This window comes from Urocampus carinirostris, chromosome 17, assembly GCF_059441175.1.
Source record: "Urocampus carinirostris isolate Australia breed hairy pipefish chromosome 17, RoL_Ucar_1.0, whole genome shotgun sequence".
NCBI lineage: Eukaryota > Metazoa > Chordata > Actinopteri > Syngnathiformes > Syngnathidae > Urocampus > Urocampus carinirostris.
Genome location: NC_142365.1, coordinates 16,831,037 through 16,859,035, shown reverse-complemented (window position 1 = coordinate 16,859,035; position 27,999 = coordinate 16,831,037). Strand labels below are relative to the sequence as shown.

The 27,999-nt window shown below is 38.8% G+C and overlaps 1 protein-coding gene across 1 annotated transcript; it reads left to right on the top strand.

The window, feature by feature from the left end:
* The first annotated feature begins 18 nt into the window (after positions 1-18).
* Positions 19-27,974, top strand: ltn1 (listerin E3 ubiquitin protein ligase 1). The gene is made up of 32 exons (XM_088321483.1): positions 19-156; positions 336-542; positions 1,289-1,387; positions 1,635-1,865; positions 2,483-2,535; positions 2,611-2,791; positions 2,853-3,026; positions 5,125-5,315; positions 6,751-6,901; positions 6,965-7,210; positions 8,585-8,872; positions 8,937-9,143; positions 10,783-10,824; positions 10,903-11,077; positions 11,138-11,377; positions 12,328-12,481; positions 13,318-13,465; positions 14,403-14,577; positions 15,706-15,862; positions 17,666-17,779; positions 17,850-17,977; positions 18,044-18,179; positions 19,347-19,491; positions 19,553-19,766; positions 21,177-21,414; positions 21,517-21,594; positions 21,657-21,843; positions 23,784-23,949; positions 24,011-24,231; positions 25,093-25,287; positions 26,065-26,232; positions 27,680-27,974. The coding sequence occupies exons 1-32, from the start codon at positions 115-117 to the stop codon at positions 27,740-27,742; spliced, it is 5,214 nt and encodes a 1,737-aa protein (XP_088177609.1). The 5' UTR covers positions 19-114; the 3' UTR covers positions 27,743-27,974.
* The last annotated feature ends 25 nt before the right edge of the window (positions 27,975-27,999 follow it).

Sequence of the window (27,999 nt, the reverse complement as noted above, 5' to 3'; positions counted from 1 at the left end):
TCCGTATCCCGTCACATTGCATGTTGTCCACGGAGATACTTCTGAACTTTTCTCAGTGATAGAAAAATAAAACTCAATTTTTAGTACCCTCCAAAGTATCGTTTTATTTCTCTAATGGGGGGCAAAAATAAACAAAGGACAAAAGGAAACGTTCGCGTAAGTAACACTATGTTTACGCTATGTTTGCTTAGCTAACTTCGTGTTAGCATTCTATGTTATTTAAAAGCTATTTTGGCGTTTTCAGATGGAAATTGTAAATGTGTCATTGTTCCAATTGTGTACTAATGCCGATATTGACTTCATGGCAGCTGTCATTTTTTGTTTTGTTTGGGTAGCCGTCAAGTAGCGGGCGTGCCGCCGAGGTGTTGACCAGGGAAGGCGGGGGTCTACCCGGCTTCATCGGTTTCGACACTGCGCTGTCCTCCGAAGTGAGCTACGTTCCTGCTTTCCATGGCGCGGACGATCTCGATAATCTGGTGGATGCGGACTTCAGGTTGGTGCTCAGGAAAATCTCAAAAAGAGACGTCGTCACCAGACTCAAAGTAAGTGGACAGAATTCCAACATACTAACACAGTAGACCCCCGGGATACGACACAAATTAATTTTGAGGTGGGGATTGCAGAGTGTATGATATACTGGTACAGTATATATTTGATTGAATGATTAAAAACGATTAAAATCTCACAATGATTGTCATAACCTGAGCGGGCTTAGTTGCTGTGATTGCCTCCTTATTTTTATTAACACATCGTTATCGATTGCTTACGGACCTGAAATTGGCAAATCGTGTGCATTCTACACAATTCCTAAAAATCTCAAGCTTTGTTTCTCCGGTTATTATGTTTTTGCCACCCTCTTAGCATCACCACAAGCTTTTGAACCCTTAATGAATTTATATTGTAAAGAAAATATAGAGTATGGTGTTCCACAAACCCGCAAGATCAAGTCAAGATTCTTGACCGAACAAAAATGGAGAAATCCGTTTTTGGAAGGCGTTCAATGAATAGCATATCTGCATTATCATGATGCATTAAACCAATAGCAGACCAGTATTTTATATATATGATCAACCAATTGCAGACAGCCCCCCTGGAGACGATCCATCTCAAGCACATCAAAGCTTGAAATGTTTGAGCACACAAAACATCTCATTCCACATGATAAAAGGAAAACACCGTAAGGCAGGGTAGGGTGTATCCCGAGGTTATACTCAATCTCATTTTCCTCCTAAATAATTGCTCCACAGTTAAAGGTGTATATATTAAATTGTTCTTGTTTTTTTTCCAGGCTGTGCAGGACTTTGGATCCATGTGTCTAGGGCGTGAGGCTGAAGATGTTAAAGGAGCTCTTCCGTATTGGCCCAGAATTTACTGCAAAATATCAGTGGTGAGGAGCAACAAATACTGGGTGTAGAAATAAAAAATAGAATACAATAGTCTTTATAATCATTGGCTAAACAATTTAGATTGTTGACCAGGAGATAAAAGGTGACAGTCCAGGAAAAAAACTGTCCTCCAGAATGGGCACAAACCAGGCCATGGTTTTCTGGGCGATGTTGATGACTTTCCATAATGTTCTCCCGACTGCTACTGACAGTTTATCACTGACGATATATTCTTCTCCTACCTTTCAGGACCACGATCGACGCATCAGAGAAGCCACGCAGTTGGCCTTTGAGCAGCTGGTTGTGAAAGTGCGCCGCAATTTGGCTCCCTTCTTGAAGAGCTTGATGGGCCACTGGATCTTGTCCCAATGCGACACCTACACACCAGCGGCTTCAGCTGCATGTCGAGCATTTCGCTCAGCTTTTTCTGATTCCAAGCAACCGGAAGCTCTCAGCTTTTGCAAAGACGAGATCTTCAATGTGAGTGCCAACTATGTCTATATACATTTAGTGCTATTGACTGCGTTTAAATGAAGGAATGATTTGATTGGAAACGGAAGATTGGATTTCTGGGGCAATCGAGTTATTTCTTTACATGCCTAGAGACAAACCAATACCGCTGTATACATGCATTTGGGCATGATCAGATTGGAAGTGGGCAACGCATGAGTGGTGTCATAACGCAAACAGACATTGTTTCCGAATTTTACTTTCAACATGAAATAAAGGACACCTTCATTTATGTCGCTCACCAAAATCAAAGAAGTACAGAGCTTGCTTGTTCCAAGAGCGAGTTCCATTGCTCTTTCCCACCTTTTTACAAGTTGTGGCTTTCCGTCGCTTGCTAGAAGCATAGACCTATACTAAATATTGATGGATACAACTGAAATTTTTACCGCCAGGGCAGAAAAGAACGTACCTGTAAGCGTGTCCTGGACAAATCAACCAATACACTTGAGGCTTTTTTAGCAAGTAAATTAGAGATGGCATGTAATGTTGGTCTCTGCAATACTCATTTTCTAATCAGATCATTGCCTGCATGTAAACATACTGAATGATGCTGACGGTGAACATATCATTTTTTTTTCATTCTGCAGGTGCTTCAAGATATTTTATTAAAAGACACACCAGAAACACTCAGTGATACTCAGTAAGTCTGCCTTACTCATCCTTAAACTTTAATCTCCTTGATAATCGTAAATATCGCTTTTTGGGGGGTGAACAGAAGTGTGCCTGAGAATGAACGGGAAGCCAAGTATTTGCGCATGCTTACCAGCTCCCTTCTGGCGGTGAAGAAATTGCTTTCTTTGTTGCCACGGACGGACATGGCCGCCATGGAGTACAGATTGATTCATCTGGTGGGCGCTGCCAAGTTCTGGAAGTACAGCAGGCACAATGCACCACAGGTTGATATTCTTGTGTGTGTGTTCTTGCATAGAGGACTTGAGTGATAGGACTGTTTTGCAGGTGAGAGGGGCTTTCTTTGAGATGCTTAGCTCAGTGTGCGAGTTATTGCCCAGTCTTGCACAAAGCGAGGCGGCACGTCTCTGCCCCGCCGTTCTCCTCAGCATCGACGACACAGATCCGTTGGTGCTACCTGCTGTGTGGGAGGCTGTTCTCCATGTAGTGTCTTCTATACCTGTAAGCACTTCTCGACTGAGAACACTTAAATCTGTATTTTATTTTGTATCGTATTTATGTATGATAAACACCTAACAGGGTTCATACGGTGCTTGAAATCCCTGATAATGCTTGAATTTTAATGTGTTTTCAAGGATTGAAAAGTGCTAGAATTTTGGGTGATGTGCTTGTAAATGCTTGCATTTCACTTCCCCTTGAGATTAAGGGCAGCTGGCATTAGTTTATACAGCGTCGTCATGCTCAAAAAGACAGGTGCATGCTACACCTAAACAGGGCACTATGAAATGTATATTAGTGCAAGGATTACGTATCAATAATGGACATTTTTTATGGGCCATGCATAAGCTTAAGGTAACATTTCCCAGTGGTGAATTGTAATGGGAAGAGCTGTAACTAAAATGTATGGTGCATATTACTGTAATATACCCACACAATGTTCAGATCTACAAATCTGTAAACGATATAATCAAGATCTATAAATTATGTTTTGATATATGCAAGATTAAAAACTGCATTTTTAGATTTATATTTGTAGCTCTGCAGAATATGATTCACACCAGATTCTTTCTATTAATCATACAGGAGACATTGGAAAATTGGCTTTGAAAGTTCTTAACAAGTGCTTGAATATGGCCATTAAAAAGGTGCACGAACTTTGCAGTAATCAAAAAAATGGCTTGTTTAGGTATGCAACAAAATGGAGATTTGGGTTCAAAACAAAAAAGCATAACCCTTACCCAAAACAGCAACTTCAAAATGGATTAATTATTGATTAAAAACTTTTAGTTTACATACAAATGCTTAAAACGTGTCATATAAAATGATTATTTACTATCATATAACTACTACTGAATTGAAATACTTTTGTTAAATTGTCACAAAACAATAAAAGGTATTTAAGTGTTTGTTATTTGACCTCTAGATGTCATTATATTGTGTTGTGCAACCAAGGTTATTTACCTTTAAATGGACATGAGAGTGAATAGTGACAAGAAAATAGGAGTTGGGGTAACTAATGTTGATGAGTTTGCAATAGTAGGCACAGTCAAATGTAACATACGAGTCACACTTGCACATCGCCTCACACCACACAAAAAGCAATGCACCCCCTTTACATAAACGGTAAGTGTGTGCAAAGGGTCCACGTATTCACTTTAATAAATTATAATATGACATTTTATTCTCCTTGAACATACAGTGGTATGAAAAAGTATCTGAACTATTTGTGAATTCCTACATTAATTCATAATATCACCATCAATTGTAAACTGATTTTTGTCAAAATCACACAGATGAAAAAATTCTAATGAGTAAAACCTCAGAAACATTCATAGGTTTTCATATTTGAATGAGAACAATTTACAAAAATTAGAAAACGGGGAAGAATTAGTAACGGAACCATCACATTTAACATTTTGTGCCCCCTCTCTTTGGCAGCAACCAAATGCTTTCTGTAGGTATTTGCATGATATCCTCAAAACAATATAAAAAAGCAATGATTGTTTGGGTAGTTTTCGTTGTAGACAGACTGTTTTTTGCATCTGTGTGATTTTGACAAAGACCAGATTGCATTTGATGGTGATTTCATGCAGAAATGTGAGAATATCCCAAAAGTTAAGCCACTTTTTCATATCACTGTTGCTTAGTGACAATCATTGGACCTCAGGGATGAATGGGTGAATTTCACACAGAAAGTTGATGAATTAAAATCTTTCAACTGTTGATAGTTAAACATTATCCAACATGCAGCTATTGGGTGATAAAAATGTGGAAAACATGTTTAAATGAAAAATAAGCTGCCATGTCATTCACCAATTTCACACTCTAGTAAAAGCCAGGTCCACACATCTCACTTCACCTTAGATATGACATCATCAATATAATGTGGTTTTAGAAGGCTTTTTTGTTTACATTTTTATTTTGGCCAAAACCGAATATGCACTTTTTGGACAAAACATTTTCAGTCATACTGAAAACTCTGTGGATCCCTAAATTTGATTATTCAATATAGATAAGGGAAGACACCAAACGATTCAATTATCTCTTTGCCATTTACAAGAAAGAGGCAAATCCTTTCTTTTTTTCCTCCCTTTTCCAGGACTGTTGGACACACGTGAACCCCAAAAAGGGCTTCCTGCCCAAACTTTGGTCCCTGTTAAAAGAAGGAGGCAAAGGCTTGGCTAAAGCACTTTATCCCAATTTGATGCCATTTCTCAGCAAACTGCCTCAACAGGTCACCGAGCCGGCCTTGGATTTCTACTCTACCTTCTTTACATCACTCATTCTTGGGTAAGCCTATTATATTTGAGTTAGTTGACTTTCTTCCAACTGTGTCTATGCTGAATTATTTCATTATTGATCATTGAGGTTGTGGATTAAATCACTGGAAGTCGCTGTGATTTTGTGTATTTTTTTTTTTAATCTCCAGTCTAATGCTTCACTATAGCATAATGCGGTAAAACGCCTAATTAAGTTGACATCAGTCAAATAATTGCAGTTGTTCCTCTGCAATACATGAATAAATAAGATAATGTAGGCCTGTTTGAATTTTTTCATAGGTATTTATGAATTTTTTTTAAAAACCGACAACTTCGTCTACATTTAATATTACTTTATAGATAAAACACTTCATCAAATATATTTAAACTCTTAACAGTTGAAGCAAAGTAGTATATGATGTCGGTTTTTAAGCACTTAATTTGATATTAAGGAATTAAAAAAACAGGATGGCTTGCTCAGAAATTCTTTTGCATGAGATTTGATAAATACCTTAATAAGGAAATTAAATACATGATGAAAAAACAGCGTTCCCGCAGGTCCCTAAAATCTTAAAAGGCATTGAATTAATTATTCTCAAAAAATGGCCTTAATTAGAATTTAAATATATTAAATCCAATTTACGAAATTCTTAAAACTGTGAACACATTAATACGATTTATGTTTGTTTAAACTAAAAAGATTTAGTAACATTTATTATTTGTCCTTTTTAATAAGTTACTAATTTTTTTTCGTTGCAACATGGCGTGACCACAATAACTGAACGATTAAATTGGTGATGAGGTTTCAGTTGGGCCTTTTAGAGCAGACGCATGACTTGGATCTACCCACAATACACAAAGCAACTTTGGACACAGTACTTTCGACCATGGGAAGGGTACATTTGAATAGAAGTGGCTGTCTGACATTTTTTTTTTCGCCATGGCTAATAGCTGTGCCAGGTTATATGTATGAGACACGATGTATAGTCTGCAAAAAATATTTGTGTTTTGTTGGTTTCAATTGTGTTTTTTTTTTGTTGACTTTGTCTTAAATTTGGTTTTAAAAGGCATTTAAAAAGTCTTAAATTTAACTAGCCTTACGCTGTAGGAACCCTGAAAAACAGAGAGTAAAGAAAAATATCCCCAGCTATTTGAATGTACAATGACCATTCATGCTTCATTGAAAAAAGTTTTTTTATGGAGGAGGGGTGGTTTTTTTTTTTTTTTGTTTTTTCTTTGTTTTTGTTTTTTTTTTACTTAAAGGGAAACTGGGGACAAGTGTGGCGCCATTAACAGTTAGTAATAAAAAGCCTGCCATGTGGCACGTTGACCCCGTTATTTTCCCCACCTTCAATGTAGGGGGTTTGTGATATTCAGTTCAGTTGGGGACCAAACTTCAGAGAGAAATGTATCCATAGAAAAGGAAATCGAAAATTGGAATCTTTGTGTCTGTGTCGTATGCTTAGAATTTCAAGCGATCGAGCAGCTAGCAGCGCCTCAGAAAGTTCAGCTATTGTGAGCGCCACTGTGGAGTGCTTGAGGTTCTGCATTCTGCGCCATCCCGGTGAAGATGAGGAAATTCAGCGCAAAATCCGGACCATGCTTATTTCACAGCAGGTTAAGACGATACCATCGTGTTTTATGTTTGCTTCCAATCTTACATTTGTCCTCCTCTTTTAGCTTCTGCCGCTCCTCGATAGGGCCCTAGAGAACCCCGTCCTTCAGAATGGCCCTCTCTTTCTGTTGGTCACCGAAATGCTCGTTTCCTGGGAACAGAGGGCTGACTGCAAATCAAAAGGACACACGGGTGTGTTTCCAGGACTTGTGGCCGACTTTTGGGCGGAGCTTGGCATTATTTTGACGCACCGCACAGACAATGAGGAAGTTGATCTGCACATGTTGGAAGGAATCGCCGCCTTACTGCAAGTCAGTTCCTCAATTCTTTGTTGTTGTTGTTGAGATTTTACTTTTTTCTCATCACAAAGTCACAAACAATTATAAAATGCACAAAACAATAGAAATTATTACAGGAAAAAAAGGGCTGTCGTGAAAAAGATGAAACTTCTGTGGTCTCGTCTCGTCCACTGCTTTGACGCCTTCCACAGTAGTATATTCAAATATATATAATTTCTGTTCCTTTGCCACCAAAAGAACACTAAAATATATTTTCTGGTGAAACTGGGGCTTCTGTTCCTGCCAGGCATTTTCGGCCATTTTGTCTTGCAAGGCGTTGATCCTGATGATGCTGTCAATTTTCAGCTTTGTCAAGGCATCACTGGTCGTTGTTAGCCATGTTTGCATTTCAATCCATCTCTGGAGTAGAGCCTTCACTGCAAGAGTAAGCGCTATGGTTAGCTCATCCTCCACTTTTCCTCAGCCGTCGCATCAAAGTCCATGTTCTCAATTGATCCTGATGATCAGTAGATAAACATTCTCTGCATCCTCTATGTCCATTATTGCCAGACAAAAAACAAGGTTGAAATCCTTGAAAATGTGATGATTCTTATGTTGTTTTTTCAAAGATTGAAAATTGGTTGAAATATGAGTAAAGTGCTTGTAAAAGTTTGCAATTGTTGCCATGCATCCTAACAAATCTGCTTAAAAATTATGCCGACACTGCTTTTTCATGGCTTGGCTTTGTCATTGCATTTGTGGTGCCACGACGAGCCATACGGGTAAGGCATCCTTGAACTGTGATTGCTCAGATCTACAAATACATTTTCGATTTACCCAAGATCTAAGTCACATGTTTTGATAAATGCACACGCGTAATTAAAAATTGTGTAGTTAAATCGCAGTTATAGTTGTGTATCTGCAAAATATATAATTCACTGTATTTCTTATTGTATTGGTATTCAAAAAACAATAACCATTTGCTTTGAAAGTGCTTAAAAGGTTAGCTTTTCCATTAATAAACTCTATAAACCCCGCAGTCACTCCCAGCTGTTAAATACATAACCTGAAATACATGTCAATTGACAGGCTTGTTTTTCCAACTCTTCTGGTAGCATAGATGCTATCAATATGCTTAATGCCAAGGAAATCATATTTATTGTCAGAAAATTGCCTGCAATGCATTTCAGTATGTTTCTTATTGGCCTCTTTGTCAAGGAAATGTCCCTGGTGCAACTTAATCCATATTGCAAACCAAGATAATTATGATCCTGGTTCGCAGACATATACAATAACATCATTCAGATGCTTTCAGATCCTTAGTTTAATTGTGCCACATTTGAATTCAATTTCAAGTCATTGATTGGATAAATGTAGCTGAGCTCTCACCGTCCTCCATCCTTTCAGGTGATGCGCTACCCCGAAAGAGTCAGTCAAAGACACGTGCTAAAGTCAAAGTGCCTTAAGATCCGTTTTTCTGAATCTGGAGATGACAACATGGAGCCTGGCGAGGTGGCCAAGACGGAGCCAGTGTCGGTGGACGTGCCCAGTTCCCCCCAGACGCCACATTTCCAGGAAGTGGTGTGCCAGCTGGTGCAACTCTGCCTGGTGCACGTCAACAAGAGAAGCTCCGAGCAACATTTACTTTTCCTTTCCCGTCTGCTGCAGTCTTTTCACACGCTTCATATCTTCAACGTATGTATGATTTTCTCCTCTATTTTGCAAAGACATCGGCTCACAACGTCAAATTTTTTGTCAGGCTTTGGTGGAGTCGAACGATGCATTTAAGGAAGGCAGTGAGCAAAGCGCGACCAGTCCAGCCGTCCGCTTCTTACTCGAGCGAGTTTTGCCTTGGTTGACTGAGACGGAGCGGACAGACACTGAGCACCTGGTGGAGATGCTCTTCAGTTCCTTGTCTTGCTGCAGCCGGCAGGAGACCACTCGCATCCTGGACCACATAACAACGGTAACGTCCGGCCAGCCATTTTCCAAAGTGTTTTCTCTCTTTTCAAGTTTGCTTTTTGGCTTACCTTTTCTGCCTTTTTTGGAGATGGACTGGTATTTTCCTACTGATAATTTATCTTTTTTCGGGAGGAAAAATGTTTGTTACATCCAATTATTTTAACGTGTATTTTTATTTTTGTTTACAACTAATTACATTACGCAGCCTCTGTAAACATTTGCAAAGAGTAGTGTTGGAAAGACAAGTTTTTGACGTTTTTAATCGATTGTTTATTACTTTGACATTTTGAACTATCATCAAATATTTTTTTGAGTACCAGATATTACAGTTTACATGCAGAGCTACCAAATACTATGAATTGTCCCTAGTTTACTACACCAATTTATAGCCAATAACAAGTTGCACATTCTCTATGAAGACTACTAAAACTAGAGGGCAAATCAAGCAAAGTTCATTTTTTCCCTCTTAGTGGGGTTCTTGGTTTTAACGCAAAAGTGTAGTTCAATACATTCCCCTTGTATCTTTAAAGATAGAGTGTCATCTATAGGAATCAATATCAAATGTTCTTTATGAAACAAGTTGTCCATGACTATTTACTTTTTAACCACTAAATTCATTGACTGTTCAAAATATCGTATGTTGATATTTATGGCATATATGTATAATACAGATATTAATGGTTGCTTTTGCTACTTGTCAGCATTTTCGAAGAAACACTTTCAGCCTAAAATGGTGCTCTTAAATATGCAATTTCTTGTTATCCATTTTCAAATACCATCTTCAAAATTTTGGGCAGTTATGCATATGATGGAGTGTGATCATCATGTGAAACTATGTCACTTCGAAACTCCTTGCAAGTGCTCCTATACTGTATTGCATGAACTACCATTCAAAAGTTTGGGGTCACCCAGACAATTTAATGTTTCCTGTGAAAAAGTCAGTTTCATAAAATTAGTTGTCCAATGTCTGTTATTTTGCCCATTTGATTCTATTTTTGTCTGCCAGTGGCTTATGGCTTTTCATTTGCCAGTCTGCCTTGAAGGCCAGCATTTGGAGTCATCTATTTCAGACAATAGACTCTCATGTACTTGTTCTCCTGCTTGGTTGTGCTCCCACTTCTTCCACTCTGGTTAGAGCCTGTTTTTGCTGTTTCCTGAAGGGAGTAATACACATCATTGTAGTAGATCTTCAGTTTCTTTGCAATTTCTTGCATGGAATACCCTTCATTTTTTCAGAACAAGAATAGACTGTTGAGTTTCACATGAAAGTTATCTTTTTCTGACCATTCTTAAAGTTTAATCGCATCCACAAATGCGATGTTCCAGATGCTGGACTAGCTTAAAGGAAGTTCAGTTTTATAGATTCGCACACCAGCTAAACTTTTTTTTAGCTCTGCTAATATAATTTCACAGGGGTTTCTATTCATCCATTTGCCTACACAATGTACTATTAGAACACTTGAGTGCTGGTTGCTGGAACTGGGCCTATACAAACCTATTGCACTAAAAAGCAGACATTTGTAGTTAAAATAGCCACATTAACAACGTATGGGGTGTGTTTCTGATTAGTTTCATGTACAAACTTGAACCATAGTGTACATGCCTTGTCTAAGATTGGTTTTACAAAGTTTTGATTTTTGCAGATGGGACTTCAATGCGGAATCATTTTACAAATCATCCAGAGGGTAGGTGTTGATTCACTCACACTCATGACACACATTGTTGCATGAATTAAGTTAAACATTTGCCCTACTTCTAAGCAGGCGTGCGTGGACCGAGACACACTTTTGTGTTGTCGAGAGTGGCTCAAAGGTTCAGTTCTAGGCCAGCATCTCCTCGAGTTGACCGAGGAACTCTGCAAGGTCCGACCTGGCTCTTTGAGTAATCCTCACAGTTGGACCCTCATCAGCTCAGTTCTCTCCCAGCATCATGATGATGGTAGTGTAAATAAAACACCCGAGAAAAAAAAATAACTGCTAACCATTCCCAATTTGTTAGAATGTGTAATAGGGGAAGTCTACATGGAAAAGATCCTGGAGAAACTGCACGCGACGCTATCAGAGACCAAAGGTTTGTCGGACGCAGGCGACACGGAACCGCTTGTCTCCTTCATCTGCGACGTGGCCTCCAATTTTTTCCAATCCGTGCAAAACTGCCTCCTGCTTTCGTCCGCCGAGGAACTCTTACTCACTGTCTTTAAGCTTATTGGCCAGGATCAAACATGCACTCACCTATCAGGTTTGTGACACGCCACTCTTTGATTGTTAGATTGTCAAGTCATGTTTATTCGTATAATCCTTTATCACAAAAAGGCTCAAAGGGCTGCACAGACCACCATTACAACATCTTCTGATCTGAGCCTATATGGGGGCAAGGAAAAAAAGACAAAAAACCCTCAGCATTAGGAAAGTGTAGAAACTTAAGGGGCCGCACACGAGATAATCACCTTTTCAGGATGACCAGGCTGCAATAGATGTTGCAGGGCTTCAACAAACAATGAATGAATGAATGAATGAAACTTTTATTTCGAACATGAAAAATGCAAAAACAAAAAAAAAACAATAAAAACACAAACACAAAAACAATGTTAACGTACATGTTCAAAAGGGAGTAGGAAGAAGCATACAATATACAGACATTATCAACGTGAAATATAGGTAAAAACAGAATGGCCAGTAGACAGCTTCCTCCCCCTAAATATTGATCCACGCAGCATGCTTTTGATGATGCCGTACACCAGGTCCAAGTCTGGGTACGATTGCTCGAAATGCATGCACCGTGCAACAACCAGCCTCATCTTTCTCCCTTAAGGACAAGAAGACAGAAGGATGGGGTCAACATCACTCAAAAGCTATTGGATATAAGTGTGTCTTAAGCCTAGATTTAAACACTTCCTCTGAGGTTGCAGATCGTATCTTGGAGGGCAGAAAATTCCACAGCACCGATTGCTCTCGATCCTGTGGATTTCTTCTTGGCTTTTGGACCAGTGTTTTCCGAGCGAAGTCTCCGAGCAGGAGCATAGGCGGAAACTAAATCGGGAAGTTTTGAAGGGACAGGTCCATGCAAAATTGTGTGTAATGCCAACAAAACCTAAAATCAGATACAAAATTGACAGGGACCCAGTGCAGGTCAGCTGAAATTGGGATAATGTAATCAAACCTAGCTAGAGAACTGCTTTTATTTGACAGATTTCCTCCTGGAGAAATTGGGGAAGGTATGTGTGGCGGGGGTCCGGGCGCTAGTCCAGAACGCTGGGTACCAGGTGGCGGCAGGTGGTTTTCTGCAGGGTGCTGCCCTCTGGGCGAAGAATAGATTACTCACTACGACTTTGGACATCAAAAGGTACAATTATTTTTTTCTAAGATATCAAAATATAACCCACACGTTTGAGAGCGGTTTTATGGAGTTTTTCAAAATCAGTTTGATAAGATTCAACAAAAAATACAATGAGTGTAAGAAAAAAGCCCTCCCCTATTTATTGTAATAAACTGTATATATGTGTATTCATAACAGGCACGCATGTAGATTTGAATAAAAAAGATACAAGTTTATATTAGAAATACCTGGCCCAAACATATGATTGGAGATCTGGCCCAATAACATGACTTTCAGCTGATCCGTATCAGCTTAAGTAATATCAAGAATTTTACCATTCTGTACTAATTATTTCTATTTAGTATATTTTTTGTAAAATAACTTAACTGCAAATAGTTGTGCACTGTGCTTAAAACCAGCATTAATATAAACCTCATGTGCAAATGAATTTGTGTTTATCGTAAAACCTGCCAAGACTTTTATTTTATAAACTTAACTAAAATGCCAAAAACAATTAAATCAGGAAGAAAAAAATCATTTTTAGTTGTTAAATGTGCCTCATTAAATTAGTGCCTACAAAAAGGAATATATGAAATAGAGCTTACATATTGTCTACAAATATCTGGGTTTATCGATATATACTTTTTAGATGAATTTAAAACATTTTCCCCCCTCATGCTGGTATCTGATTGTGACTCTGTATCAGAAGATACCTAAAATCAGAATGCGATCTATAGTTTATTTTGAAACTGTTGACTGGGTCATTGGCTGAAAATTAAATAGTTAAGTAGAAAAAAACCTTGTTGGATCATTATTTTTGGTTCTCTAAGCTTTTTTTTTTTTTGTCTTTATATCTCTTTCAGTTTGCAGTGTTTAGTTCTGGCCATGCAAAGTATATTAGAAACAATAAGAGAGTGCTGTAAAGACTCTGCCATCCTTTCCCAATTCTTTACCCACTTGATGCCCAGCGCTACAGAATGGACCATACTCCAACGGGCTTTGCCTTCGCACGTAAGACAACCTTAAAATTACAGTATTTTCTAGACTACCTAATAACCCCAAATTGGTCAGAAATTTTAAAGTGTGACTTATATCCCGGTGCACCTCATATACCGCAAGATAAGGTGGATACAATTGATAATGCATTCTGTAAAATTGGTAATGGTTTGAGGAACTAGGTGTGCGTTACTCTACAAGGTTTTACAGTACTTCCGTAGTTGTGCAATGATTGATCAACTGACAAACTTCGCTGACCCAAATCGTAAATTATTGTATGCAACAGGATTCCAACCCGAATACCCGAACTCCGACGGTGAGAGTGCCGCCACTTTACCACTAGACCACTAGCAGTACGGGTAACATTTGATAAAGAATCGAAGGTCATCTTGTTATCACACTATTTTCACTCACGAAGCCAGAAGCAATGATTTGCATAGTGCACTCTTATAGTCTACTTCTTCACCAACAAATGTTAGAGAATGGAGAAAATTTTACTAAATTCAGTAAAAAAACGAGCTGTTTTACGTACCAATACATATTGAACTGCAACGTTATTGACGTACAGTTGAAGAAGTGGAGAATGCACTTGGCAAATCAGTGTTCTGGAACCATGAGTAGGAATAGTGTGATAATAAGATAAGGTACAATGCCTTTTTGAATGTCATCTGTACCACTGGCTCTCTCACTGCCATTACTACCGATTCCTATTACGTACACTGATTTGCTATATTGGTCAGCCACACTTGTTGACTGACTAATCAATGCATTAATATATACCAAAAGTGTAACAAATACATATGATAACTGTAGTCTTAGTTCCCGTGCGCCTTATGTATGAAAAATGTATGTATACGTATGTATGTATATTTTGAGGTGGGGGCCTGTGCCTTAAAGTGCAGAACCTACAGTAGTTGTGGTTGAAATTCTGCTCATTTTTACTCTTCCGCAGTGGATCAAGAAACCGTTGCTGTCTGGCCGGTACAGGGGAGTTTGTGAAAGCCCCTGCCCGGAAACGTGGAAACGGAAAACGCCAAATGTTCTACCTGCACATCTATGTGTATGTGCCCTGCTAGGAAAAGTTAGTCGTGTAGCCTCACTTCCAAGCTCTCATCAGAACTACACAGGTAAATATGCTCCCATTTTTCTATTCATATACAGTAAAGCCCCCAGCTGGGATATGACATAAATCCATTCCAAGTTGGTATTGCAGAGTGAAATTGCTGTGTAGTAGGGGATAGAAACCTATCCTAATTAGCCAATGTGTTCCAAACCCCTGATACCCCAGGTATAAACATTCACACAATAATATATATATATGTTGTAAGTACCACCTGAATATCTTATCTCATTAGCTGCACCACTTATCCTCAGTAGGGTCGCGGGGGTGCTGGAGCCCATCCCAACAATCATCGGGCAGTGGGCAGGGGACACCCTGAACCAGTTGCCAGCCAATCGCAGGGCACACAGGGACAGACAACTTGATCGCTCATTCACACCTAGGGACAATTTGGACCGGCCTATCCACCTTTAATTGACATTTATATGATTAGATAACATTGTAAATATACAGAAAAAAAAATACCTTTGGTATGGCGTGGCTTGAACTGGTACAGTGGAGTAAGCGAGTGAATGCAGAGGGAGGGAGATGGTGGATTGAAATAAACCGAGTTTACGAACTACCCTTGTGAAGATTGTCGTATCCTTAGAAGATATCCGTTTTTTAATCACCTGGTTTTTCGTTGATTGGTTACGACCGTGGAACCTACTGAGGTTAGCGATCAGTGTGCCATCTTCGTATTTCTTGATTATCTCAAGTTTTGTTTCCACTGATATTTTTGCTTCATTATTTAGCATCGCTGCAAGTCTTGGTAGCAATTTCTAAACAAATTCAAGTTTGTTCTACCAGATTCTGATCTAAATGAAGAGGGAGAGAATGGCATTGCGGGATGGAGTTCAGTGAATGGGATATCTGCATCTTCATGATGCCGTGACGCAAAAAAATAGCAGACTAAGATCTTCTATGCGTGGACTAATATCAGACAAGCATCTTAGAGAAGTAACTAAGTTTGAATTTTGTACGTTTTTGTCCACACAAAGGAATCTGTTCATTGAGGTCTTAGTGTGTCGAAAATTCCACAACGAGGGGCCTAAAAGACTTTGTATTCTGCATCATTATGTGAAAATATCATGAGCGAGGGACTTTGTAAGCTGGATGTCTACCGTACATTTGGTTAATTCGCTTTAATTTACAGATACAGAGCTGCTGTTGGCACTACAGTGGTGTAAGGAGGTTGAGTACGCCCCAGCTATCGTGTCCGAATATCACACTTTACTCGCCGAGTGGGGACTCTCCGAGGGTCTGCATGACTCTGTCACAAACACACATTTGTTGGACATTCTCTTCTCCAGGTGGGGGTCATTTTCTGCTTTCTTGCAAAACTATAAAATGCACATTTAAGGGTAGTTTTTTTTTCCTATAGATACCAATAACCGAGAACTTATTTTTCTAACTGCAAGCTATATAGAAGTTTCTTTTAAACTGTTCTTCATAGTTCCAAATCATCTAAAAACCCGTGCTCGTAAACTTGTTTATTCAGCGTAACCGTCAGGGTTGGTTTTCTCACCCTCTTGAAATTTTCCTCAAGGCGCTCAAGAATGTAATGTATTATTAATCTGCAGAACAACTGCAAAAAATTGAAATCATTTCCATAAAACATGCCTCGAGCCAGTAAAAAATGTTTCTTTTTGTTCGGATCAACGTGGTCAATTCAGTGCAGGTATAAATCTTTCGTTAATGTGGTACTTTTGATTCCACTCGATGAACAAAACCCCGTTGTAAAATAGAAGAAAGAGTTTAAAGCAATGAAAGGTCATCATAGGGGAGTCGATTCATATTTTACAAGGTAGTGTTTAATTCTGACATTGTGTTAAAAACAAAACAAAACAAAAACTCATACTTTTTGGGCCGATAGTTATCAAATATGATGTCAGAGTTATTGGCCTGATTGGATAGAATTACGCAATATTTAGTTACACTGTAATATTCAATCAGGTTACAAGATTTTTTTTAAAAAGATTCTGAGCATTCTTTTTCTTTTGAATAGATTCTGATGTTCTATAGAAGGATTATTGCAACCTGGTTGTGTCTCCTCTCTCTACCTCTCCATAATATGCAAGAGACACTGGAGAGCTCGGCCATAATTTTTGGCATGGCTAAAGATGTTTTGATTGTACGCCATTTGATTTACCTGTTTTTAATTGATTCTACGTACTCATTAGTAAAGCTAAGGTGATGCCTCTTTACATAAATGAGTATCTTTTTTTGTTGTGCACTTTTATAATCTTTAGAAGTGACATATTCTCATGTACCAAGAACACATCCATTAACATATGCACTTTCTGCAATATATGCTGCCCCTAACAATATTTTGTCAGCATCGTTATTACTTATAAAGTAAGCGTTGATCGATTGAATGATTAATCAAGCTCTAGTCTTTTGAACCTGTCTGTTATTATTGTTACTGTAAACAGAATAAAGAAACCTGTCAAAATAATTTGATTTTCTTCTTGTGTCTTTACTTATTTTCTAAATAATGCACGCAGAAAAAATGACAGGAATCCCTCGATTTGCAGGGGTTGCGTTTCCAAAACATCCCGTGATAGTCAAAACCCGCAAAGTCGAAACTTTTATTTATTTTTTTATTTGTGTATTTATTTCTCAAGAACAAACCCAATTTGCTAGCTCAAGTATTTACACAAACATACTGTCAGATTATAATTTTAAAAATAAAGTTTGCATTTTTATTGCACATCTGTATGAATTAAGGACCCAATCCACTTGACTTTACATGATACTTAGCTGCAGTCATGTGGACTGTATTGAAAACTGCATTTACCTTTCGGTTCTGTCCTAATGTAACCTTATATTTGTTTGGAGGAGCAGGGAGCCACTAGGAGCGCTAAAGGACCGCATGTGGCTCCGGAGCAAGTTTAGCTGCAAAGTAAAGTAACCGTAATAGATCAATCGCAATACAGCAAGGGATAACTTTATATATCTATGAATGTTTTGTAATCGGTCTCCAGGAGCAGAGTCCTTAATGGTTACCTGTGCTGGTAGAAGAAAAAATATTTGCATCCCTATTTTTTTATGTAAAGACAGTATTTTTTCAGGGCTTTTCAAATTATGTAAATAACAAGCCACGATTTCTTTAGATCATTGGAGCTTGGTGGTTTGTGGTCGCTAACGCTGGAAAACTTCATCTGCACCCACGACCTTGCAGCCAATCACAGCGCAAGCTTGAGAAAGCTGTATGGTTCCGTTGAGAGGTCTGTAGCTCAATTTTAACACCGGGGGACTTATATTGTATCTGATTTTGTATTTCTTTCCACGTCTCAGTCTGTTGCCTGCGTCCTCGAGCAAACTGAGTACGCTCCAGGTGTTGTGCCCCACTATGACGCAGGAAGAGCGGCAGACTCTCATCACCTTGGCAACAGCTGGAATCATCAACTGGGAAAAAGACGACGGTAAAAAAAAAAAACATTTTGTCCGGTTTCAATCAAGCAGGTCAACACATTTTGTTTTGTTTCAAGATGTTTATGGGAGCGTGGCGGTGCTGCTCTGTTGTCTGCAAGCCGACCCGAAAGTAGAAGATGAAGTGTTGAATGCCGTGCTCGCCACCATGATGGAGTGGAGGAACCGAAAGGAAGATTGGTTCCTTTTTGGAAGGTCAGCCCACGTTCACCCGGCATTCTCCATATTTCGACCAGGGATCATTGTGGCAATTCGTCAAATAAATTTATCAATACATATATTTGCTCCCCCAGTTCTGATTACTGAAATAAATTACACCAAAACTTGAAATAGCGATACATGTACGTATTTGGCTGAATTTAAATCTAATCAATACATACCTGTCAACCTCAGCCAATTGCCCCACTTATTAATGATTGCAATTTCCCTTTTTAAGTAATAATAAGCCTTACACACACAGTACTGCACCCACTTATGATCAACTCAGTTTAAAAAATATATATATTTTAGTTTAAAAATGGTGCGTTTTAGAAAACGATTCACTTATTTTAGTTCACAACAAATTGCAAGAGAATTAAGAATGAAATTGGTCAGCAAGAATTTGGACATAAAATATATGTACATGTATATGAAATGTTTCTTATCGATTTTTATTCTTTTTTTTTTTTTTTTTTTTTTTTTTTTACAATCTAGTGATCAAACTTTTATGTATTCGAATTGATTAACTATAAATCTGACTGGAAAAGTAGGGATCAGACTAAATAAAATACATTTGTGATACAAAACAAGCAAGTGCAGAAAAAAATAGCTAATTGAATGTGTGTGTATATGCATGTATGTATGTGTGTGTGTGTATATGTATATATATATATATATATATATATATATATATATATATACACTATACACACTTTTTATGATGATGAAATAAGCTCAAATACCTTTTCCTTTTTCATCTCTACCACTAGTGGTGTGTTGACAAAGCGTTGCATACAATGATTATCATTTAACCAAATACGGTGGTATACAGTAAAACTGTGTATAGTAACGAACACCTATAAACACTTCCCAATACATTTTTTTCCCACCATTTTCAAACTTATCCACCGTATTCTGCGGTATATGGGCAAACCCGAATATGAAGTGCCCTTTTAAATTTCTGGCATATTTGGGGCTTTTAGGTGCGCTGTCAGGTCTTGGAAAATAAGTTATAGTATCATTTTACTTTTTTCATTTTCGTGAGCCGAATTAAGAGGTATGACAGGACTAAAGTACTGAATGAGTGCAAAAATAAATCATTTGTGATGTTGAAAATCTGAAACGGCTATAAAAGAAACGTCACTTTTTAATTGCGTTTTCCAGCGATCTTTCTAAAGCAAGCGCGCAACAACTGAATTTGCCAGTGGAACTGATGAGCTTCCTTTCCTGGCTGGCGACGCACCGTCCGACGCTTCTTGGGAGCAGCGAATGGGATTTCCTGCTATGCGCTATGCTTGCCTGGCTTGAGGTGAGCTCCTGTTGTGGCTTTTTTTTCTATTTCTTCTCTGCTGACTTATTGTAAACATCAGGTGGCCAGCGAAAACGTGAGCAGCCTGTGGAATCCGTGGGTGCAGTTGTTTTCATGCAAGAACGCTGTTCTGATTGACGACCTGAGCCGTTTTTTCTCTGCGCTGACGCCAGAAGTGTTGGAGAAGCTGCCGTCGGAGCTGGTGGCAGAATGGCAGGATTTCTTTGTGGAAGGAATCTATAACTTGATGGTGCCCATGCCTGTCAAAATCACAGGTGGTCTTATATCTGTTGCTTTGAAAGTACAATAGACCCAACAGTATATGGTGACCCTGCCTTGTTAAAATTCCCATTATGATGTAAAAAAAAAGATGTATTTTGGCTTCTTGTTACGGCATTTTCCCCACTATACCACGTAAACAACAAATTATTTAGCCTATAGAAAAATATCTGTGCATATGAAGATTTGTGTCTTAGATTTCTTATCTGGGATTGGTCAACGTCCTATCAAACGCTGGTCTGCTATTGGTTACTTTCACCGCATCATAAAGATCTGATTTTAGCAAAACTGCCTCCCAAAATGCCTTTCTATTCATTCCATTCAGAATTTCACATGTTAGGTAAGATTAGTGCGAGGCAGTAATTCAGTCGTATATATGTTGTACTGTTTGTCCCAAGCCTTGCAGTGATGCTAAAGGCAGGAGGGGAAACACGATAACTCGGAAATTGAGCTTGCAATGATCAAAAAATAAAAAGAAGGCTGACAAATCGCTACCGTCATGGCTAGAACCAGTTGACAATCGTGAATATTATTAAAAGTGAGGGGAGATTAATGAAAGGAAATTTAAAAAGTTTTAAAATAATTTAAAATTTTAATCCAACATCACCTTGTCTTTCCCCCTCTGCCACTACCCACTAACTCCACTCTACCAGCTCAAGTCATGTCACTTCAAATGTAAATTACATTCCTATTTTTCTATTCCTATAATCGTGTATTACACATAAATAGTTAAGAATTTGATTAGTTTAACCCTGATATTCGAAATTCCATGCTGTTCTAAAAGCCTGTTCTTTTTATTAAATCTCCTAGATTACACAAAGCAGAGAAAATAAGTAGAAAAGACATCTATGAATTTTGAGCAAGGAGAACAAAATAGGACTGGACAAAAACCTTCAAGATTTCAAAATTCCAAACTGTTCTAAAGGTATTCCCCTGAGCCCTCTCTTTATATTTAAATCTAAAAGCAGATCAGCCCTAAAGGGTGTGGGTATCAAAGAATAGTACACAGCCGATGGTGACAATGATGTAAACGGTGCCTAATCAAAATTAAGAACAACAGTAAAGTATAAAAGTTAAAATAAAGAACTTGCATTCTATGCAATCTCCTTTGCAGGTGTCCAATTTTAAATGAAATGAAATGAAATGATTTCATTTCAATTTTAAAAAACAGTTACACATATTTGTGGTAACTACAATACAATATTTTGGCTTTAAATGTTTTTTTCTGGTATACCAGCATTTCTGAACGCATTTGCTATGCATCAGCATAGGTTTGTTTGCCCCATTTTACTTTGCGACCCTCACTTCAGAAATGATTCATGTCATATCCTGAGGGTCTACTGTATTTTTTATCTGAATATTTTCGTTGAAAATAGTTCTACTTTCCCGGGCTGTTATCTTGTCAGATGCTTTCCGAACACCCGATGTGCCAGAGTTCCCTCTGGCGGCGCTACGCTCACTTGGAGCAGCTCTGACCTATGTGCCGGCAAAGCAGCTTATCCACAACTCCCTGCCGGCCAAATTGGTTGCAGGCCAGAAGAGCAACCTGCCCCAACCGCTTCAGACCCTTCTCAACACCTTCTGTCCTCTGCTCGTCTTCAAAGCTCGACCTCTTCAAGTAACGGCATACCACTTGTTGGAAAAGTAAGATGTTCCTGAGGCTCTTCTAAGGCTCACTCCTTTTACTTCTTCATTTGTCTCGTTTGTAAGGACGAGCACTAAACGACATATTTTCCCTTTAAATAGGGTAATGCCTCAGCTGCCCGAATGCGACGGAGGAGGAGATATCAGCAAGTTAGAGGACGAGGACGACGAGCCGAGCCTGTGAGTCCAAACTTTGGCGGCATGGCATGGGCCCCACTCAGGTTCTTGCGTTTCATTTTCAGCACTCCTCCACCCGCTTTGATGGAGGTGCTGTCGGCGTGCGAGGAGTTGTGCGACAGCATCTTGTCCGGACTTCAAGTGGGAGAGTTTGCGCTGGTCTCGCCTCACAGCGTGGAGTACTCTTGCATCCTGGGCTACCTGCTAGCTTGGAAGCTACTTCTCACCTTTTTTAGGTCGTCACCCTCCCATGTGAGTTTAAACTCAATATTTCCTCACACACACGGAGTCTTGCACTGACATTCACTCACCGAAAGGGAAAACTAGAAAATTCTCACAAGTCCACATAAAGGCCGGTCTTCCGATCTCACCCTCATTTTGTGTTGGAAATAGCACTACTAACCGTTGTTAGCAGGTGAATTTGCACCCGAGGACTAACTCTGTCCTGACTTCTAAAAAGAAAAAATGACTATTGCTCAATATAGTTATTACAACATCTTAAACACTATATGCATCCAAGACTATATATTCCCATTGTAATTAGATTTTATGGCCCCTGAAACACATCAGTTATTACATTTTAGAACCCTGGAACAGGTTACTGGACACCTAACACACAGGTGTCAAACAGGCGACCCACGGGCCAGATCGGGCCCGCGAGACAACACTCAGAGAAGCGCAAGAGAAAAGTTAGCTGCAGGTTGAAATATGTCAACTTGATGTTGCCAAAGCCAGGTGCCTCTCACAAAGACACTGCACTTGTATTTATTTCTCTCTCCTCTCTCTCCTCTCTCTCTCTCTCTTTCTCTTTCTCTTTCTTTTTTTTTTCTTTCTTTCTTTCTTTCTTTTCCACCCCTTTTCTCCCACTCTGTCTCTGGCTCTTTCACTCTCTGTGTCTCTTTTTCTCTTCCTTTGTTGCTGTTTGTCTCTTTTACTCATTGTGTCCTGTAACCTCTTTTGCTCTAACTTAATTTTTTCCTTTTCTCTTTCTCTCTTCATACCCCGCTCGCTTTCTTTTCTCTCCTGTCTTTCTATTTTTCTTTGGATTTCTTTCTTCTTCTCCCTTTCTTTTCCCCCTCTCTCACGACTTGTTATCTTTTGTTTTTCACACCCTCTCTTTCTTTCTTTCTTTGTCCCGTCTCGCTCCTTTTCCCTCCCTCTTTCTCTTATTTCTTTATCTCTCTTTTTCTTTCTCTTTAATCCACTAGTCCGGCCCCCGACAGAATGTTTGTTCTATTGTGTGGCCCCCGAGTTAAAATGAGTTTAACACCCCTGCCCTAACACAACGTAAGGGTTATGTTTAGTAAGGCATTGTTATGTCATGGACAATGTGGGATTGAATTTGTCTTCAATTACAGTTAGTTTAAAAAATGATGCAAGGTTCCCGCGGATTCTTAAAAAAGTCTTAAAAGGCATTGAATTCATTATTCTAAAAACAAGGCCTTAATTGGCATAAAATGTTTTAAATCCAATTTCTGAAAGTCTTAAAAATGTGAACACATTAGATATATGTTTGAACTAAAAAAACGATTGAGTAACATTTATGAATTGTCTTTTTTTAATAATACACCGGTTTATTATTTGTGGCTACATGGCATTGACCGCTATTACGGAACTATAAAAACCGTGATGTGGTGTCACTTGGGCCTTTCAGAGCAGACTCATGTCTTAGGTGTACCCACTATCCACATAGAAACTTTGGACTAAGATGGTTGGTTTCAATTCTTTTTATTTTTTATTTTTTGGTCAAATTGCTCTTAAATATGATTTCAAAAAGCATTTAAAATGTCTTTAGTCTTAAATTGAACTTGCCTTGAACTGTAGGAATCCTGACATTAGAAATCCTTCACTTTCAAAATATTATGGTGCAACTGAACATTGGATAATTGGGGGAGGGGCTGGAAGTTTAAAGGAGCTTGAGTGGGTGGGTTTGGAAGGGCTGGTTAAAAATATGCAAGTTAACTACTGAGTTTATGTCACTTTATTGTGTGAGTGACTATAACATAATATTTTTGACTTTTGTAAAATACAGTAGAGCCTCCGCTGGGATAGGACATGATCAGTTTTTAGTTGGGGATCTCAAAGATATGGTGTATAGAAACCTATGCTTATCCCTAAATATACCATAAATGGCACCAATAAAACACAATTAAATTTGTTATTGACCCGGTGTCTGATTGTCTTGTTTTTAGCTCCGTGCCCATTACGCTCAGCATCTCAAGAAAAGCGGCTCCCTCAACAAGCTTCTCCTCCACCTCTTCAAACTCATGCCCGAGAATCCCAACTTCCCAGACCAAACTGGGGATACCAGAGACTTCAAGACCTACTTCACTCAGAATCTCAGCCTGGATGTCGACAGTAAGACCGCAACGGCGCAGGAGAAACGACAGAAAGTGCCTCTAATCTGTATTTCCTGCAGAAAGGGATCTCATCGAGCAAGAGCTTCTCCACCTGGCGTGTAGCGTATACTATAGCACGTTGCAGGACCTGCCAGCCATGGTGCGGCTGTGGTGGAACAGTCAGGACAAACGTGTGAGCAGCACCGTGGACAAGTTCACCAGCAAGTACGTCAGTCCAGTCTTGTCAGCGCAGGAGATTGCTTCTGTCCACAGCAGCACACAACTGTTTGAAAACATGACGGTGAGTCTACTTTGTATTTATCTATCTAGTCAAGTCATGTTTATCTGTGTAGCCCTTAATCACAAGGGGTCTCATAGGGCTATACAGACCACAGATTATTGCAAACCAAAGACGATTATGACACATCCCTTGATATAAAACCTACAAGAGGGCAAGGAAAAACTCAAAAACCTCAACATGAGCAGAATGAAGAAACCTTGAGAAGGGACCGCACATGCCGTAATCCCCCTTCCAGGATCTTCCTTGATAACCAGGCTGCAATGGTTGTTGCAGTAACAAATAATACACCGATATTGTCAACATGAAATATAGGTGATTCATACACTATAGAATATAAGTGTTTTAAGCCTGGATTTAAACAGTTCTTCTGAGGTTGCAGATTGAATCTCAGGGGGCAGAGCATTGCACAGCACCGGGCCGAATGGAGAACGCTCTCAAACCTGCGGATGTCTTTTTGGTTTTCGGGATCACTAGTAGACCACTATTTTAAGAGCAAAGGCTCCGGAATATAGGTGGAAATTAAATTTACAAGATATGAGGGAGCAAGCCCATGCAAAATTTTGTATATTACCAACAGAACATTAAAATCAGATCTTCAATCACAGTGCAGATAGAGCAGAACAAATACAGAGTGTGCGCTATAGCACGGAGAGGAGGAGGGTGACTGACCAAATACACACCATGGCATTTGCGATCGTTTTCTAATAATGCAAGTTTATGATACTCTGGCAGGACCAATGAAACCCTGTCGGCCCACTAGAATCTTCCTATATATGGGAAACACTGAAGTACTTTTACATCACTAAGAGTTGCTATGCAGTACATACTGGGGCTTATAATGCAATTTGTACCCATCTCCAGGTCAAAGCCCGCTCGGCCGCCCGGGAGGTGATTGCTACCTACTCGGTGGAGGAGATATTCATCGAGCTGGTGATCCAGTTGCCACAGAGTTACCCTCTTGGCTCGGTATCGGTGGACAGCGGTCGTCGGGTGGGTGTGTCGGTGCAGCAATGGAGGAACTGGATGCTGCAGCTGAGCACTTACCTCACACATCAGGTACTGAGACACTCACAATAGTCTTTGAGTTCATCACCATTTGGTTATCATTCATGGTAAATGATTCGATTATGAAAAAATTATTTTACCGTGAAGGCTGCATAACATTTTCCTTCTCCAATTAAAGGCCGGTGTCAGTTTGTAACAGAAAAAGTGTGACGATTGCAGGAGTGCCTAAATGTAAACATGTATAGTTTTCTACAATTACAATCAAATGACACTTCTGGATTTTTCACAGAACAAGTCGGAAAATAAATAATCTCACTATTAATGAAACAAATACTTACTGGGTTCTTCACAGACAATGGACCATGCACTTTCTCTTGTGCCCTGCACAGTCTTAACAAGTTTGAATCCCTTTCAACCAACAACCCGCACCCAGACTTTAAGTTCTTTTTTAGTCAAAAAAGGGTCTTTATACAAAAATAAATACAGTATAGGAAAAAAAATCAAAATGCTCTTTGGTATTGTTCAGGGGGCCGGAAGGAATGTGGACTGTAGTTTGGGCACTACTGTACTCTCAGAGTAATTATTGATTCACTCAGCTGCAGACACAGTCTGGAAACAAGTATCTTAATAACAGCACGATGTGTTAATTTTCTGATTTTTTTTTTTTAATGAAAGAATGCATGCACCTTTTAATAAGGTGCTCTCTGGTCCGGACGTTATGGTAAACCTTGTGAAATGTGACTTAAATTAATGCGTGGGCGACCATTTCACTACGAACAGGTTTGGAACCTCCTCTTGAGACAGGGCGTAAATTTTCTGTGTTTTCAGAACGGCAGCATCATGGAAGGCCTTGCGCTGTGGAAGAACAACGTGGACAAACGCTTCGAAGGGATCGAAGATTGCATGATTTGCTTCTCCGTCATCCACAGCTCCAACTACTCGCTGCCCAAGAAGGCCTGTCGCACTTGCAAGAAGAAATTCCACTCTGCTTGCTTGGTGAGGCACTTTGAGAGTGATTTTATGCTCATCCCCGCGTTTTTTTTATCAATTTAGCATGAAAATGGTGAAAATAAGCAAAGCCCTCAGGAGGAATGTCGCACTTGCAAGGAAACATTTTTACTCCACTTGCTTAATGATGCCCTTAGCTTTGTGTTTCTCAACCTTTTTTTATGACGAAGGCACATTTTTTTAATTCAGTTTGGTCAAGACACACCTTCTGCCCAAAATTTTAGAAAATTAATTTTATTAAATTCATGTTTTTTATAGCTTTAAGGGACATGTTGCACTCACTGACAGTGCAGAGTTCTTCTCATTTGTGGTCACCGTGGCTCTGGATGTAAAATTATTAATTTCCCTAATTGTTTTGCTGCCATATATTTAACCTGTTTTTCAAGTTTTACTGTATTTTTATCGTTTTTCTTGAAAAGAATAACAAAATAATACTTAATATTAGCAAATAACGGTATACAACATTCCAACTTTTTTTGTACAAGGGTAAAGTATCACAATCAGCAAAATTATATGCAAGATTGTCGCTTTATTTAATTTTAGTTGTTAGTTTTTGCACTGCAATCTTAAAAAATGATCTGCCAGTGGAACAAAAAATGTTCCTACATTCAATTTTTTTTTTACAAAAATAAGAAAATGATAATTCAATTCAGCAAAACTATGTTCAAGATTTGTTTTTACTCTATTTAATCTTAGTTATTATTGTTTGCAGTGCAATTCAAAAATGATCTCCCAGTTGAAGAAAAATATCTTAACAACATTCTAACTTTTTTTTGTAAAATAAGAAAATATTAATAAAAGTCAGCAAATTGTAGTTTTTTCAGTGAGATAATAAAATATGTTTTAAAATCAGCAAAAATATGTACAAAATGTATACTACATCGATTTTTTTTTTGCAGTGCGATCTTAAACAGCTCCATCCAAAAATGTGTTCCTACGTTCTAACTTTCCGTTTTTATGTTTTTATTAAACGAGGAAATATTAATTAAAATAAACAAAATGATCAATTGTCATTTTTCTTTGCAATCCTAAACAGCTTTATCAGACAAAATAAGTTATTAAGTATATTTCCCTATACCACCCCATGAACAGATTATTAGATTAAAGTAAAAAAAAAAAAAGTAATATGCTGCCCCCTACTGACATAGATGAGTGCTCCAGTTACTCGACTGATCACTGGAAGCAAATATATTCAACAATTGCATGTTCCTTTTTTGCAAAGATGAAATGGGGCACACTTTAGATCAGGAGATGTCGTAATGGTGGTCTGTGAAGCCCTTTGACACTTTTTGTGATTAAGGGCTATAAAAAATAAACTCTGCTTGACACTAGACCAAGTTTTCCAGTACACGAAGGGCGCCAACACACTGTTTGACTTCTGATACCCTGTGAATGGATGAATGGCCTCAAGTGATTTATTTTTTTCCTTCCGCAGTACAAATGGTTCACGTCCAGCAACAAGTCGACGTGCCCGCTGTGCAGAGAATCTTTCTTCTAAAGCAAGCAGGGTTGGACAAACTTTTTCATCACCTTTTTTACTCAAGTTCCGTTTTTGAGAAATTGGAAACGTGTTTTGGAATTGCGCAGATTTAATTTTACACCGGAAAGAAAAATGGGTAAGGTTGATGGAATCTTCCTAATATTTAGGAGCGTAAAAAAATTAACAACATCGTTAAAGATGATTTGACGTCTAAAATCTTAAGACAATAAAATACAAGTGGCTGATGTCAGTTGGCTCATTTATTCGTTGAGAGT